The sequence below is a fragment of the Argiope bruennichi genome, chromosome 3 (assembly GCF_947563725.1).
Source record: "Argiope bruennichi chromosome 3, qqArgBrue1.1, whole genome shotgun sequence".
NCBI lineage: Eukaryota > Metazoa > Arthropoda > Arachnida > Araneae > Araneidae > Argiope > Argiope bruennichi.
The window spans coordinates 110,578,024-110,596,636 of record NC_079153.1 but is presented as its reverse complement, the minus strand read 5'-3'; the positions used below and the strand labels follow the sequence as shown (position 1 = coordinate 110,596,636).

General features: G+C 29.1%; 1 protein-coding gene across 8 annotated transcripts in view; it reads left to right on the top strand.

Moving 5' to 3' along the window:
* LOC129962579 (zinc finger MIZ domain-containing protein 1-like) overlaps positions 1-18,613 on the top strand; it is a 336,461-nt gene that overhangs the window by 306,481 nt on the left and 11,367 nt on the right. For 7 of the 8 annotated variants that reach the window (XM_056076373.1, XM_056076375.1, XM_056076377.1 and 4 more), the window contains 6 exons: positions 10,822-11,044; positions 11,682-12,116; positions 13,411-13,671; positions 15,331-15,475; positions 16,344-16,690; positions 18,200-18,460. In XM_056076373.1, the coding sequence (XP_055932348.1) occupies positions 10,822-11,044; positions 11,682-12,116; positions 13,411-13,671; positions 15,331-15,475; positions 16,344-16,690; positions 18,200-18,460 (1,672 nt within the window). The remainder of the gene's footprint in view (positions 1-10,821; positions 11,045-11,681; positions 12,117-13,410; positions 13,672-15,330; positions 15,476-16,343; positions 16,691-18,199; positions 18,461-18,613) is intronic. The other variant, XM_056076372.1, reaches the window with a different exon arrangement.

The window sequence follows — 18,613 nt, the reverse complement described above, 5'->3', positions numbered from 1 at the left end:
TATAATTTGTAAACAATTCTTGGTTCTGAACATGTGTTTGTGGTCTCTGGAGTTGTCTCTAGCGTTTTTTAACATCGTTGCTTTTTTTTCCCCCAATATTTTGTGATTAATTCTTGTTGTCCTTTTTTTAACACAAATTAAATTTTCGACAAAGGTGTAGAAAACTTTTAAGCTTTGTGTAGGCCAACATGTTATTTAGAAAGGAGAATTATAATGTAATACTTCTTTTTTTTATTGTTATTAGATAACTTATAATTATATATTAGATTAGGTTTAAAAAAGTCGATTTTGTTTATTAATGAAATTAATTTTTTAACTTGAACTTAGGACAACTTAATACGCTGCAAAACAGACGAACCTTACAGAGAAAAAATTGTAATCACCAATAAAAAAATTTAGTGATTTTTTATGTTTCTGAACCGCAAAATACATTTTTCAAATTCTATTTATTTGTCCTTAAATAAGATAATTCAAAAATACTTTGAGCTAGTCTAATGAAATTAGTTATTTGGTCTTTTCATCAAATTTGGGTTTCTGTCAAAAACTCATTCATAAAAAAAAAGTAGACAGTCTGCATCTTCGTTGACTCTGTCTTTGTGCGAAAATTCAAAAAGGCAGCAACTTAAATAAATGAAATTTAATATATGATCTTGTTGCTAAAGTTATTGTTCTCTTGCCAATTTTTGATTTCTTCGTGGTCGAAAAAAGGATATTCAAAATGCATTATCTTTCTGCATTTACTCTGAAGTACAAAACGCTCATGTGTGAGACTGATAATTAATATGCGTACTCGTGACTTTAGGCAATGTCCAAGGTTCCCAATTTTAATACAGAAAGGAAAGAAGGACCCACTAGATTAAGAAGTATGCGAGAAGTAAGACATCACCCAAGATAGTTTTTTTTTTTTTTTTAAATTTATAATAAGTTTTTTTCAAAACGGTATAAAGGCGAAAAATTATTAATGTTTATGAACAGCGAACTAAAAATTTATTGTAATAATTAGTTTTTGTGATTTAGATTACTATGGCTCAGCAAAAGGCAGTTTGAATACAAAAATTTTGTGCCTTGACATTTGATTCTTAATGGGAGCTTTAACCCTTGTCAACGTCTCTGGTAATTTTGTTTTAATTATTCTGGGTCATTCGCCGTGCATTTTTTATTTTTCCGCCTTCAGTAACGTACATTTTTAAGGTTGTTTTTAATACGCTTTTGTTTCTTTTTGCTGGCATGTTTTCTTTAACATGTATAATTTAAAAATCGTAACATGCAAAGACAGAAACAGACAGTTGGATGTGCAGTTTCCAAATGTCATCTGTTGTTACTTGTTGAGTCGTAATTGCTCACTAATTGGGTGCTTTTCAAATTTGTAAGTATTTATTTTTAATTAATTAGGAGGCTGTCAAACATTTGATGATTTACAGCAGCAACTCTTGGACTTCATTATAGCACAAAAAGTATTTTTATCAGTAAATCAATTTTACTTTTGTGCCGTATTCCTCTAATTATTAACAAGTAATATATAATTTTTTTTAAATTTTAGTTACTTTTTATTAAATAATTACAATTAATATAAATATATATATACATATGACAGGATTACAACATTAATTGGCAAAATAGAGCTTGGCGTTATGGCGACGGATTTGGCGACAAAACAGAAATTACTGAACAAATTTAATTAATTAATTAATATTTGAAAAAACACTGTATTATCAAGTGTCATCAAATACAGGTTTTAAAAAAATGTATTTGAACTTGAGTAGATGAATAAAAAGTATTTTATTAATGATTGAAAATTTGAACAAGATATTTATAGAGAGAGTGTGAGCTAAAAAATGTTTCAAAATTGTTACAGGACTTTTTATTTTGTTAAGGGAATGCAAACGAATTTTATTTTTTCGTCAGATCTCTGGCTGTCGTAATTTGTGCTAGTGTTGACTTTATTGTTGTTAATTTTAAAATATTGTCGAAAAAATTCAGTAGCATATAAAAAAAGAAGCATTTTAATATAAAAAAAGATCGTTATTATTTTGTACAAAAGTAATAACAAATTTTAAGAACTGAAATTTTTAATTTATTCTTCATAATTTAATGTTTATGCTCCTTACATTAAATAAAAATTTCTCTGAAATGTTTTACTGTGCATTAGTACCTTTTTCCTTCTCTAATAATAATCATCTGTAATGTTTACGTCTCATAAAACCGCAAGTAATCCGAGTTTACTTCATTGTTAAATGTAAACAGCTCCTCCTTTCATCTTTCCTCTGACCTCTATTTTGACGAATTAAACTCATCTTAACGCATGCGCAAAAGCGCGTGGAGTTTTATAATCCGTTGTCAAACAGTATAATGTTTTAGTCTTGCAACATTGTAATTGCATGATGGTGAAGGGGTGGGAAGTCATTATTCACAGTATTCTACAGCTGATACTGTCAAGCCAAACGAATCGGGTATAAAGCATTATCATGATATGAAATTTTTAGACCAAAATTTCAAAACATAACGATTTTTTGAAAACATTATTTATGTTTGTTTTCTATGCAATAATTGAATTTCTTTTCGCCCCCCTTTTTTTTTCAATGTTTGTTTATCCCAGAGAAGGCATTAACTTAAAAAAAAAAAAAATTGGTAACTTGTACATTTTTCATTTTTTCAACTCCATTCAGAATTAATGCCAATTATTTTTCAGCTCTTGATATATAATGCTTGATATAGATGCCCGCAGGCGTCACTATTGGAGGACTTATAAAATTTATATCACTGTTTTAAGAGAAATATCGTGAATGTACGAAAAATTAATGCTATGTCCCAGGTCCCATTTACTTTATCTACGCCACTGTATTTTTGGTCTTTTCGATTCAAAATATTGGAGAGTTTATTAATTAGAAACCTTGCTTTGTCGAAAAATGGTAATAGCAAACTTATTGGTGCAACACAAGTACAGTCTTTTGAAGAGGAACATTTAGAATTATGTACAGATTATATTTTGTCTGTGTGGAACCTAATATAAAAAGGCATAAACTCTCAATTTAGGTCAAAAATTTCGATTGAAGAAAAATTCTTTGATAATTACATTTATACATCATTTAATTTTAACTCCAGTTCATTTGCCTCCATTTTAATGATAAAATATTTCATTTGTACGGTGCAAAGCTTTCAGTTATACATCATTACTGACGTTCCGTGTTTCCGAGAGCAAGGGTGATATCGGTTAGTACGTCACCTTATGGCAAATAGCAGAATTAGCATTCCGGTCTTAAAAGTAATGCAATGTATAGGAAAAAAAGTCAATTACAAAATTATTGATGCTTTCGATTTAGTATGAAAGGATGTCCTGCAAGGCTGAGAATGAAATATAAAAAATACACTTTTTTTTAGATTTTCAAAATTGTGACGTCATAAAACATGTCCAAAAGACAAAAAAAAAAAAAAAAAAAAAAAAATCACAAGATGCCTTTATTTTATATTTAGTGTTCTCTCAGATTTGCAGCTTTGAATTTCATTTCTCGCGCCTACTGCCACATTGGTTGGATCTCTTGTATAAACAACAATAATATGTTAAAGTCTGCAATGCTAGCGGAAATCTGCTATTTGAATTATTCTGACAGGAAAAAGTATATTGGGGTAATATTTTGTCCGAAAATAGCATCTTTTGTTTTTTGTCTGTCTTGTGACGTCACAATTTCGGGAAATATGAACAAACCAATATGCATTTTAAGCTTTGCTTTCTTAATATTAATATGTATAATGTACGTCCTTGTTTTAAATTGAAGACGTTCGATCATTTTGTTTCTTTATGCCGCGAGATGGCGTTATAACCAATTTCATCTTGTCACTCTACAAGTTTTTTGCAATAGTTATTGCCATTCTTGAGAGATGAAGCATCTCAGTGGTACCTTGTGTGTTATTTGATGCTAATTTTAACGATGATGAAGTTATTCTACCGTCCATTCTTTAAACATCAGGGAACTCTTCAGTTTTTTTTGTTCGTCAAAACACTATTGAAAGAACTTTTAATGAACTTAATTTCATTCGTAATACTATATATAACACTCGCGCACAGTCAACATGTCAGACGATTTCTTTTTAATTGAATATGTTCCTGTGTGCACTTAAATTGGATAAAATAAAATATATATAATTTATATTCAAGATATGCAATAAGAATATGACTTTTCTTATTTTTATGATAATTTTTTATTTTAAAAATTAATTATTATTTTCAATTCTGAGTAGCAATATATTAATACTGTCATCAAAAGTTTTACTATTTTTAAATGAATTTGTATTAGTAAGATTGAATTTGTCAAAATCAGTTTATTAAAACTTCAATTTTTTTGTCATTTCATTTAAATATCGTTTTAGATCAGTCTATAGAAAGATATATAAGAAATGCGCTACTGTTTGTCTGTAACTATGAAAACTCAGAATAGCGTAGAGGTAAACTATGAAATTCGGTATATGTTTAAATCAAGTTTGTAGATTTACGTCAAATTTTGAACGAAATACAGAAGTCGTGCTAAATGCACTTCTGTTTTCAAAGAAATTAATACATTTTGCTCATTATATTATATTTTTATGACAGGGAATAACCCGTCTTCATTTATTATTTTATTCTGAAGTGACGTTGTTTCACAGTGGTTTTATCTAGCGAATTGCTGACATGGGAGTCAAAAGAATTTTGAACAGTCATATCCTGATAAATTATGCATTATTTATCAGTTATGTTAATCAGCTAAAATGAACTGGGTGGTAAACTCGAAACTGAGCCAACTCGTGTTTTATTGTTCTAACCTCGTTGCTAAATATTTAAAGAGCCAGGGCGGGGCTGGTGTTTGGACAGTTGCATTATATTCGTCGTCTCTGTTGTCTTCTTTAATTTATTGCCAGGTATATTCTGTCTTTTAGAAAAAGACTTCATCACGGTACGTTGTGAAGCGCTGAATGACTAAATATGTTTCTGTACCTCGTAAATCATTCGTTTGCTCCTTCTACAGAAAGAATTTGTAATAAATTAATAATTCCGGAACAATGGGAAATTCTTGAGATCATGCAAGATTTCCGTTTAAAAACTCCATATCGAGATTCGTTTCAGAACTCTCCGAGGCCAAAAAGTCTTTGAAATAATGTCTGTCTGTCAACTTGTGAATATGATAATTCTAAACACAGCAAACTAGAAAACAGGGAATAAATGAATAATCTTTTTGATATATATAAATCTAAATGTGAAAAGGCTATCAATTCATTCAACCATGTTTGAATATCAGTACTAAAGCTATTGCGAGGGGGGGGGGCAAAAGTCAGTTGATATTTAATTAATTAAAATTCTAATTAAAGTTTAAAAATTTTTTTGAAGTGTTTATTTTCACGATCCAAGGGTTATATGTACCAAGTTTACTAGCTATAGATCAAACGGTCTAACGAATAGAGCACTAACACACGCACGCATACGTCCATCTTTTTTATTAGAAGATATAACAAAGGAAGGAAAATGAAATATTTATCAATTACTCAGGCCAATATTACTTTATCAAAGATAAAAACCCAACTATTTTGAAGTCTATTTTTGAACAATCGCTGAGAAAGAAGATTAAATAAACATTAAATCATGTCCCATTTATTCCATTAAAATGCAGAAAGCTTACCATTATTGGACCTTAAATATTTCCATAAGTAAAAATTCATTTTTTAAAATGAATTTTGTGGCATTTGGTTGAGTCAATAAACTACTTCTGCCAGTGGCTGAATTCAAACTCTGCTGTATTAAATCAGTTCCTGTTACGCATTGTTTCTCAGAATTTTGCACAATTTGTTGCCCAACAGTCGTGTATGGCACCTGCAATTTGGTGTTTACTTACCTTTTTCAGTGTGGTTGCCACTTCCTGTGTAAACTTGTGAATGACGGTTGTTTTATGAATGACCTTTTTTTTTTTTTTTTTAGATTCTTTGGGAGAAGAATATTTCTTTGAAACATTAGTTTTATTTGCATCTGTTGGGGTGGGCTAACCCTTCTGACAATTGAGAAGGAGAGATCTTGGAAAGCATTAAGACTCGAATCATTCATCTTCCGTTTCGAGTTGAAATTGAAGGGATTGTGGCATGATATATATATTAGGCGCCTAATATGCAAACATTACCAGTGGAAAGCTATCTCGTGAAATGCAAATAATAAATACTATTATATGTAGGGAAAATTATTTAAAGAGTTAAAAGAGCCTAATATAGGTAAAAGCAATATTATCTACTTAATAACCTTGCATTAATTTATATTATTTCTGTGTGTATTTTTCATTAAATATTTTGCGTTTACTATTATAATAGTATTCTTTCAAAACCAGATTCCCTAATAGAGGGGAGGAGATTATTTAGATAAAATGTAATGCATGATCTCTTCGGAAAACTTCGGAGTTTTATAAATTATACATTTATTAAGTAACTTGGGACACTTGGGATGAAAATATATATATTATATATCGTGTAAAATTCATGAATGTTTTGATTTTTTTTTCCTCCCCGCCTTAAAACTTGTTATTCAATTCAATATATTCTTTTCGTATCGATTTTAAGTGCAATTTTTGGAGAAAAAATATTGTGTAAAGATCTGTGCGTTGTTAATATAATTTAAGACTTATCTACTTCAAAAACTTTAAAGCACTCTTGTAAGTTATTGTGTTAACTAATGCTCAAAAGTTACAGTGTTTCTAATATTGACAGGCAGTTGAGAACTAACCTTATTTGTTGCAAATCAAACACTGCTTGCAAGAACGTAAATAAACAAACATTGCATGAATGCATGCATGTCTGCAAACATTACAGACTGTAGAATTCCATGCATTCAGATTTGTATGGAGGATAAAGAAAGAAATGAGTAAAGACAATGATTGACTGATGTGATCAGTGATTTTATAAATGCAATATGCAAATATATAAAATGTAAGCGATATTATTTTAGTAATCTTTAAACTAATGCAATAATAAGCAAATTGCGTATTTTTTGTTTTTTTGCTTCTAAAAAATCATTTTTATTTTTCTTAAGTATTCGAACATTCCATTCATTAGATGAGGTTACGTCCTAATTAATAATAGAACCGGATTAATCCCCGTCTTAGGCGATGCAAGTCTCGGGGCTTCATTCCCCTTATATTCTAAAATAAGTTATTTCTTTTATTATTTTAATTGAATAGTAAACAGTTTTAAGTAGCAAATTTTTGCAAAATGAAATTACGAAATATTTAGTTAGTTTCAGAACTTCATGCACAAATAATAGTAATTCCAAATTCAAATTTTAATAGAATGGAATATTCTATAAATAATTAAACAACTTTTTTTTAGAATTATTGTAAAATAACAATTAAAAAAATGTGCAGAAAGTAATCAGTTGGTAACGTTCTTTGAATAATGTTTAAAAATTTGAAAAATTATTTTAAACTGAATGAGCTGGAACGCGCAACTCTGGTAAATTAAACCTACAGGATTGGTCCCTCCAAAACGTTCTCACATACTCTGTTATAAATTCTTCTCTTTTATCCCCTCTTTTGCATGCCCATGTCATTGGCATGCAATAATTATGAAACATTAACCTTCGGCGTAAATTTAGCATTTTTACTGAATTTACGACGTCATCCTTGGCGAGTTGTTGGTGGTTAATCCCTAGCATGCGGTTGTTAGTATTAAAAAAACAAATTTGTGTTTTAGATGCATTATTCCAACCAATTAAAATAAACAAACAAACAAAAATTGGCACAAAACTACATTTATAGTCATAAAATGTCATACAAAATTTGATATGTTTAAATCATTGTGTTTTTCTCAGTTAGCACGTGTACATATGTATTAAAGTATAGACCGAAAGGCTCTTGTCAATCTCTTGTTGGATTTGATTTAAAATTTGCTAGATCTCTGCTGTATAAAAGTTAAATCTATATACCGAATCTTATCCATTTAGCACTCGTCGTTTTGTGGTTATCGTTCTTATTTATATTCGGACAGACGGATTTCCTCTGGATATATTTTACTCGAAATTCGATAGAAATCTGCAAATTTGATATAAAGACCACATACCAAATTTCATCCATCTAGAACAAAATATTTTTGAGTTGTCTTTGTCACAGGCAGGCAGACATTTTCCACATATGTGTTTTTTTTTTTTTTTTTTTTAACTAAGGGAGATCTAAAACATGGAGATTCGTCGAAATCAATATTTTCTCTATACCTACATGTGTGAGAAAGTAATAAATGCTCAAAATTTAATTTTTGAAAATAATGTTCAAAAAATGTGTTAACTCGTCACTCCCAAAAGTTGCAGGACATCCTAAGCACTTGCCTACTTGATAATCCAGTCCTGATTAATACGGATAATTGGCGTGTTATTGCATTGTCATTTTCTGCGCCAGTCTGTTGTTTTTTGACATGCCCTCAATTTAAAGCTTTGGTAAGAGTCAACTGACGTCTCATTTAAGATTCCGAGCATTATTCGCTGCTTCCTTCGGAGACACGACTTGCAAGGAATCGGGTTGTGAAATTCGAGCAGCCTGGCTCTTCCTTTCTTTTTATTTTTATTTATTTATTTGTTTTTTTAAATGCCCTCCTTGGATTTCTGTCGGTTGTTCTTAATCCTCTTTAGTATTCAATCTGGACCTGATTAACATTTCGCGCTCACCTTACTATACATCTACTGACCCTTTCAAGGCCACCGGCTTTTTGGCACTTGAGTAGTGTGCTGGGGTGTGACTGCGAAGGTCACGCTCAGCAAAGTGTCGTTCGGGCCACTGCATCGCACTGATCCAGTCTGCCAACCATCGATACATTCCGCCACAGGCTGTTGTTAGGATGTATTCAGAGCTGTAAAGTTCGAAAATGCAGAACAGATGGATAGATACACATCAAACCCTTTTCTTCTGGTTCGACCGAATGCCGAGATAAAATTCCACAGTATGCGAAACAGCGGTGAAGTCTAAAAGTTAATCGGGTTAACTACACTGTGACCCATTTGACCGCCGTTCGCGCATTTTTATTATACTACGACATCGTGAGTTAATGGTTAATTTATTTGAAGTAATTAATCGCACTGTTTATCAGTATTTAAATATTACTAAAAGCCATTGTGCCTTTGTATGCATGAGTGTTCCACGTCTTCTCTTAAAAAATGCGGCCGAATGAAATCAAATTCTGCGCGCTTTTTATTTAAAACAAGAATTAGAAAGCATTTTGGAAATGCCAAACTTAATTTTATATCTAGTTAATCGGGAAATAAAAAATTTTTATAGTAACTTCAGTGCAAATTAAATCTCAAGAAATATTTTTGTCATCCCAAAATCCAAAAATTTTTTTTTTTTTTTTTTTTTTTTTCATTATAAAAATTTTTTCTAGTTTTATTTTTTTCGTAATTTTCCTTTCGGTTTTTATAATTTTACAAATCGTAATACATAATTTAATAGATGCAAACGATTTTTAAATAATAGGGAAATTTATAGATGCTCTAGCACTAGGCATAGGTGAAACATTGAAATTACTTTGCCTTTTATTTTTTGAAATTTCAAAGGGGTGGGGGATGGGAGTTATTTATATATATTTGCCCAATATTATTTGGCAAAGTTTTTTATTGGTTTTAAAGAATACTAAAATTTATTTAATAAAAATATATTCTCAGCCAATAAAAAAAAATCTTAATGTTTGTTATATTGAAAATAAGATATTTAAAAAGCATTTGCTTACGGATGCATTTGGATTCCATCGTGTGCTAATATTAAAATGATTCTTACTTAAGTATATAAGACAAAATTGAAGTTTAGCTCATAATTATTTCATCATTTCTGAGTAAAGTTGAAATGAAGAAGTTTTTATTAAAGGTTTTAATGAATTATTTTGGCAATTAATTAAACTGTGAGTTTTTATTTATTAAAAAACATGAAAATTTCATGTTTAAGAGCACTAGATATTTCAACCGGTCGCTTAAAATGTGCGTGCGAATTCACTGTAATTATTACCATTCCATTCCCCCCCCCCCTTATTTCCTTGTGAATAAAGCAGAGCATTTTGTCAGTAAACTTTGTTGATTGCTATCATCTGTGTTCAAATTTTTATTATTGGTACTTTTTTTTTTCTGTGTAACCCGTTTTGATACAAAAATTAGCCAATGTTTAGTTAGTTTAAATCTTTTTTCTGTCACCCATTCAAGAAATATGGATTGAATAAAAAATCAATACATGCTTTGTGATACACTAGTTTAGCATTGTCACTAAACCACTTACATAAAGGCTTCTTAAACTCCGAATCGCTTTCCAATATAAGATCGCTAACATTTTTTATCATTTAGCGATAAAAAGAATTAATAAGTCCCCATAATATAACAAATTTCATTACAAATTAGTGGATTTTTTGTGTTGAGTTTTTATATTTAATATTATTATTTTGTTTGAGAGCTTAGATACTTTATCTTCGAGCTTTTTTCTCAATGTTGGGTCACAAATCTAAATGGGATCATTTAAATAAATTATTTGAATCGAAAAACACCATTGATGGCAAACTTTTTTATAAGAATCTTAATACAACTAAGCAAAAATAATTGAGAAAATTCTTAATTTTTTTAATATTTCATTAAAATTCCATTCATAGGGTGTAAGACTATTGAAATAATATCTTTGGTATCAATCACCTCTTTGCTATCTATCACAATTCAATGCATAAAAGATCTGACGGAAAATAAACACATCCATTATTCCCAATTGATCGCTAAAGACGGCTAGTAAAAAAAAGAGAATGCACTTCTGTTTTCATTATCCTGTTAATTGTGATTCCTTAAATGTGTCTTTTCTCTTGCAGCTATAGTGCAAATCCAAATCAGATGAACGCAGCAATGGGACCGAATACGATGGGAAATGCAGGGCACAATACTGGTTCAGAATTTCAATCATCCTCATCTGCACTTAGTGCTGCTGCCTTAGTTGCAGCTGCTGCAACTGCTACGGCCACTGCAACCGCTAGTGTAGTTGCGTTGCAGGAAAGGCAACAGCAGGAAGCTGTTATGAATAATCAATACAATCAGGTGAGTTGATATAACCTAAAAAAAAATTCAGGTTTGCTTCAAGTGAAAAAAAAAATAAAGTAAAATATAATATTATGCATTAGTACCTTCAAATTTTTTAAAGATGTATTTCTTTCATTCATTGAATGTAAGAATTTGAATTATTCCTATATTTATCTTCTGAATATAGTTTAAATGTTGTAGAAAATTTTTCCGCACTTTTTGCTCACTTTTTTTTTAAATTTCCTAATATGCTAGATTTTTGAAATTGTGTACAAATATGTTCTGATTGTCATTACATTATGTTAATATTTCAGAAATTAATCATCAGTTAATTGATAAATTCAACTAAATTTTGATTCCATATGAGTGGTGCCATCTAGTAGTGAATCCGAGAAAGATTGACTTTAGGATTTTGTAATATAAAATAATTAATAAAAGTACATTCCATTTATTCCATGTTAGTAAAAAGGCATTTCTAAAAAAAAAAAAAAAAAAAAAAAATCTGGGCTAAATTTAATAAAGATAATTTATTAATTAAAGATTGGAAAGTAGAAAATGAAAAAAAAATTTAATATACTAATAAATGTATTTTTAAAACCACTAATTTTCATTAAAATTACGTTTAAAGATGATTAATAAATTTTTCTTATTCCAGGGGATGCCAAATCAACAATTCCAGCAAAGTTATAATTCCCATCATCAAAGAGTATCTTCAAATACTGGAGTTTCCAGTCCTCTAGGAACACATATGAACAATCCTATGAGTTCCCATATGCCTGGAAATGGTATGATGAACATGCCCAATAACATGTCCTCAGTGAATCCTATGAACAATGGCATGGGCATGAATGGCCCAATGGGCATGAACAAAACAGCTATGGGGATGGGTGGACAATTACATCCTTCTATGTACTCTGGAAACAATCCAGGAATTGCCTCTCAGGGCAGAACGAGAGCTTCTCCATACCCTTGTCCCCAGCAGCACATGGCTCAGAAGAGGCCAGGACAGTACAACATGATGTCGCAACAATATGGTCCAGGAATGCAGTCCTATGGTTCAAATCCTCCACAAAATTATAATCCTGGGCAAGTAAGTAAACAACCTGTCTTTATTCTAAACCTTTTAATTATGATGAAGACATTTCATTTAGTACTGTGGCATAGGCATCCGAGGTATAATATAATTCCCTCCCCCCCCCCATAATTGTTACATTTGGCTTATAAAAATAGATGGTGCTTGTGCAACAGTATTTTTATAAGTATAAAACATTATACTTAAGAGTATAACATTATTTTTTTCACCTTTACTTTAAAAAAAAATGAGTTAAATGCACTACTATTTTGCTCTGATGGTACTCACAACATCATTGTCCTTGATTGCTATACTACTAAGCTAGTAGCATAATTACATAACAAACATAACTGAATATGTTGTCTAATTATGTATTGTCTAGCATTTTTTCCACCTGAAAAAACTGGTGTGTGTTCCAAAATTAAATTGGCCTAGTGCCTTTGAATATATGAATTGAGACCCCCTTCACTCTCCTTTATTTTATGTACTTGTTTAAATTTAAAAAAGACAAAAATTAGCTCTATAATTGTTATTTTTATACCATATACTGAAATATGCTAAACCACAAAGAGTATTTTTTATACATGATGTTAAAAATTCAACCTTCATATATTTTTATAAAAAAATTGTTAAATATGTGATTATTCTTAAAATTACCACTCAGCTATCTCTTTTTGCAAAGAAGATATTTAACTAACCATTTTGTTCAAATCTCAATATATTTATATTTTGCTCTCCTTTTAAACTATTAAGAAGCCATTTTCACCTCTTTTATCCTCTTTATAATTTTAATAAAAATAATAAAAATGAAAGAATATTTTAAACAGATGTGGTCATCATTGGTTCTTACAAATTGCTTATGTTTTTGAATGAAATGTGTCATTAAAATTAATAAAATACAGTTAAATGAACTGTGACAAAAAGATTTGATGACTTCTGTTCTTATGTTGTGCCTCATTAAATTTAAAATTTGACAGCCATTTATTGCCCTTGTGAAAAAATAATTCAACTGCGGCATTTCTCCATTGTAAAATATTGATCATTTTTATCTCTGTTGCTGCGACATGATGTCTATTTTCAATAAAAAAAATAGTTCATTAACCTTTAACTCTTTCTCACTACATAAATCATAACGTTTAATGAAGTTTTTTTTTTGTAAAGATTTTATTATTCTATGCAGGCATTTAAAACTTAAATAAAAAATATTTTATTTGAAAGAAAAAAATAACTTAGATATATTATGCTTTTTCAGATTCATCTTTATTTATTTTTATTTTTTCTAAATTTAGAATGTTTTCATTTTTTTCCCCAGGGTTGTGTGTGTTGTTCTCAGTATCCTGGAAACCCACCTCCATCCCAGTATGGCAAACAACAGCAGTATAATCCACCGCAACATATGTCATCCTCAACATATCCATCTCAACAACAAATGCGATCCTCACTTAGGCCTCAGGCTCCCCCCTACAGCAATCAACCCAGTCATTACTATCATCAATCACAAATGAATGGTGCACCTCCACAGACACAGTATGATCCACATTACACAAATCAGTTCACCCAGCCAAACATGCAGGTATGGTCACTATGGCTGGACTAGTCTTATGAACAGTAGGAAATAAAAGTTCTAACAATAAATGAAATCAATGAATATGTTTAATTTATATTGTGATTGTTAATATTTGGCCCTGATACTTATCTGAATTAAATATTGGTTAATTTAAATAAGAATGGGGCACATAAGTAGGGCCGATTTTTTTTTTTTTTTTAATTAGGCAATTGCCTAAGGGTTCCTCGATATTGGAGAACCCCAACCGCTTTTTTTTTTTTTTTTTTAAACTTTGGAAGTACCTTTAAAATAAGTGAATTTCTTATTTTCATTTAATTAACAGGGGCCATGCACTCAAGTATAAAATAAAATCGTGTATCATTTAAATTTTAATTCCTATGAATTGCCTTTTGCAAAATCTGTTTTATAATTCTAAAAAAAATTGTGTGATATTATAATTTTTAAAAGGATTTTTTATCTTACAATTAAACAATAATTAGAATGTGTTATAAAAAAAGGTGTTTTCCTATTTTCTTTTCTATACAATTATTTTTAAATTTGAATTTTAAATAGATTAATGTTAAATAGGTCAGAAAATATGATCTAAAATGAAATGTTTTTGGGCTTTAGTTTCTCAGAATTTGCTATTTAAAATTGCTTATCAGAATTAAAATTGAATTCAAGAATCTGGTTTTGGAAGCTAGATGGACAAGTTAATATATTTCAGCATAAGTTTGTTTCTGATTAAAAGTCCACCAGAATTATTCCATTTCCTCATTTAACACAATCATCCTTTGAGTTAATTTCTGTTTAAGGGTTTCATAAAGGAAAACATTACTATCTGGGAATCCAAATTAGATACTGTTCCAAAAAAAAATGTGAAAATTGTTAGAGTAATGTTTTTAAAAATATACTGTAGAAATTCATTGCATAAGTGAAAATGAACATAATTCTAAAGATGTGATTATTTGTTTATGTCTGTCATTTAATATTAAGCAATCATTGTCAATATTTTTTCTCATAACAAAACTTTTTTTATTATTTCAAAAAACTTCCTATTATTCTGTCACATCCTGTACACTATTAATCACATTCATTGAAATTTATTGCATAAATTGTTATATAATAATTCTAAATATTTTTTATTAGGTTTTGAGTTTTTAACAAAGTTTTATTTCAGCATTTAAATGATATTGTTGATATATATTGTAATTGTTTAAAATTGTCCAAAAACATGTCTACCTCTATTGCTAAATAAGCCCAATTTCCTACTTTAAAACAAAAGTCCTGTTATATCAGCAAGTAGCAGGTGAAGCTTAACCTGACTAACTTTGTAGAACTACATTTCAATAGTACAGTAAATTTTTAAGTTATACTTATTGACATATCAAGGAATAATGCCATTCAAGATATCTACTGATTTTTTACCTACTTTATTATTAATCAAGATTCTTTTCAATTTATGCACAAAAAATTCATGCTTCTAATTAAGTTTCTGTATTTATTTATTTTGATGTACTCAAAATTTTGTTACGTATTTATTCTGCAAAAGAAAGAAAAGATCGATGCTACAGTTTTTCGTTGCTTTTTCTTTTTAAAAGAATATTGGACATTATGTAAAGTAATAATCCAAATGATCACTCAGTTGTTTTTTAGAAGCAATAATTATTTTTTCTCTAACTTCAGAGGAATATGAACTACCAGCCTCTGCCAATTCCAGGGAATCCTACTCCACCTTTAACACCTGCATCTGTTGTTCCACCATATTTATCACCCACAGCTGACATTAAGCCCAATTTCTCTGAAACTAAACCTTCTCTACCTCCAGCCAGTAAGTGAGATACCGTATTTTAGACAAAAAAATTTTTTTTAAAAATGAAATATTTGAATTTAACTGAATGTATTATGTGCTTAAAAATACAGATTATCAATTTTAGTAACAAATTATGAATAATTCAAATATTTATTTTTACTTTGTTGATGTCAATTTATTTTAATATAAATATAAATTGTAAATAACTATAATAAAAATAAATATAAGAAGCAAAAATAAAAGTTGCATCACCAAAGATGGCTAGTTTTGTTATAAAAAACACTTTTGTTCTTTTAGGCAAAAATGTAAGTTTCAATTCAATGTCACTCTGTAGTTAATTTAGTATCTCTTTATGTAACATATTTTAAGCCTTTGTAATGATTTTTCCCCCTTAATGATAAATTGAAATTGATTTTACACTTTCAATGTTAAATTTTTTTACAAGTTATTTTAATTATCAAAACTATCATTAAAGAAAGGTCATTTATAGCATATTAATTTTATTCTTTCTTAATAAATTATTTAACTGTGCATTGCAAAGGAATTATTTTGAGTAAAAAAAAAATATTACTTAGGGGAAATTAATTAATGTTAAAAAAAATTAAAAACCCTATAAATATAATAGCATATATATTGATGTGAAATTCTTGAACATCATTTTTATGCTAATTCTTTACTATAAAAGGTATATTGAATGATATAAAAAAATATAATATTCAAAAAAATGTTTAATTAATTTATGTATAATCTTTCTATATGATTATAATGCATCAACCTCTTTATTTTGTTTTTAAGTATAATGAGAAACAAATATTTTTCTTAATATAATAGAACTGTAAAAAGTTTTACATTTTGAAGTTTTATTCACTCTGTGTCTGATTTCCAGAAGATGATGAGTTGCGGCTTACGTTTCCCGTCCGAGATGGTATCATCTTAGCTCCATTCAGGTTGGAACACAACTTAGCTGTAAGCAATCATGTCTTCCACTTGAAGCCTTCTGTTCATCAGACACTTATGTGGCGGACAGATTTGGAATTACAGCTAAAATGCTTCCATCATGAAGACCGGCAGATGAACACTAATTGGCCAGCATCGGTTCAAGTCTCAGTCAATGCAACTCCATTAAGCATAGATAGAGGAGAAAACAAAGCTTCTCATAAGCCCTTGTATCTCAAAGAAGTTTGCCAACCAGGCCGTAACACTATACAAATAACTGTTACAGCTTGCTGTTGTGTAAGTTTTAACTATATTGTATTAATATACATCTACCTTTTATACTCTGCAACCAGACATCACTTCATTACATTATGTCATAAACACATTTGATAATTCTATTGTTATACACTATATATATAATATTATTATTCCCACTATTTTTCTCCACAGAACCAAAATGCTCCTTTGGCAAATTCTTTTCTAAAAATTATATAAGTTCAAAATTTATCTACACAATCTCTCCTTGGTACTTTCCTATTTTGATATACTTATTTCACTATATTTGTCATTGCTCCAACAAAGAAATCTTGATAGAAGATACAAATTAGCCTATTTCATTAAATTATGTAAAATAGATGTTAAAACACTCTCCAATCCTATTTCTTCAAAGAATGCTTTTACATATGTTAATCCTCTGGCAAAAATTTTGTTTCTATATTTGTGATATATATATATATTTAGTTGCAATTAAATAAAGGCTATCTTAGTCATAATGTTTAATTTAATTACTTTACAATAAACTGCTTATTTTACCTGCAAATATTGTTTTTTCTTTTTTCAATGTAATACAACATTACATACATACGTACATACATTGTATATTACATATTGTATTATTACTGTGTATTATTTTGTCAGAAATGAAATCTTCTTAGTGAAATAATATTGTTCTTATGAATTTAAAATTTATCCTGTTGAATGACATATATTTAGAACTTGTATAAATATTTAATATTTATTTTTGTGTGTCATTGGTATAATTAATTTTCTACTAGTAGTTGTAACTATGGTATGAATCTAAAATTCCTTTTGATATAACCAATACTTAGTTAAGTGTAATGAAATTCCTATTTACATGTGATTTTGACCACACCTTTAATAATTAGATAATAAAAATTTTAATTTAGAAAAATTGTATTAGTTCAAAAAAGGCCCATATGTTAAGGAGATATTCTTAGTAAAGAATATTTAGATAATGTTTGAGCTTGATTTTTATATATGGTCTTTGGCCTGCTTATACAAGCCATTTCATTCTGGGTGTAACAATTTTTGCATTGCGTCCATTCAAGAAAAAAAATGCCAGCCTAACATTATCATATAAATTTTTAAAAAAACATTTGCAATATATTAAAACATTTTTTTTTCTTTAATATGATCTAGAGTTATTGAGGAAGATGTTAAACCATCAGTTAATTTTTAAATAATTAAAAATTTAGATAAAGCTTTCTGCAATTAAATATAGATTATTTTTGACCTACTCACTTGAACACCTGCTTTGCAAGTTTTAGATAATTTCTAAGTCTGGCTGTCATAAGGATAACTCTAATAGCTTGGAATTTACAGATAATAGACTACCTTATAAACATTTTTTTTATTATTGTTTATAAAGTGCAAATGTAATAGATGTATAGATAGTTTTTTTTTCATTGTTATCTCCAAATGTTAATAATAACCCAAATAATACATATTAACATTCTATTAATGTGATATGAGATTTCAATTAACAGCTTTGTCTTCTTATTTTAGTCTCATCTTTTCCTTTTGCAACTTGTCCATCGTCCTACAGTTCGTTCTGTGCTTCAAGGCTTGCTTCGAAAGCGTCTTCTGCCAGCAGACCATTGCGTGGCAAAAATCAAACGAAACTTTTCTAGTGCCGCAGCATCAAATAATGCCCTCAACATGGAAGATGGAGTTGAACAAACTGCAATCAAAGTTTCTCTCAAATGTCCTATTACATTCAAAAGAATTACTCTGCCTGCTAGAGGTCAAGAATGCAAACATATACAGGTATTAAATTACATTATTTTTTTGAACATTTTATATTTAATTTCTGGAATAATTAGTTTTCGAATAATTTCATGAAAATACATTATATCTGTTATTGAATAGAATGTGTATGTATATAATGATCTTCTAAAGATATACAATCTTTCTGAATAT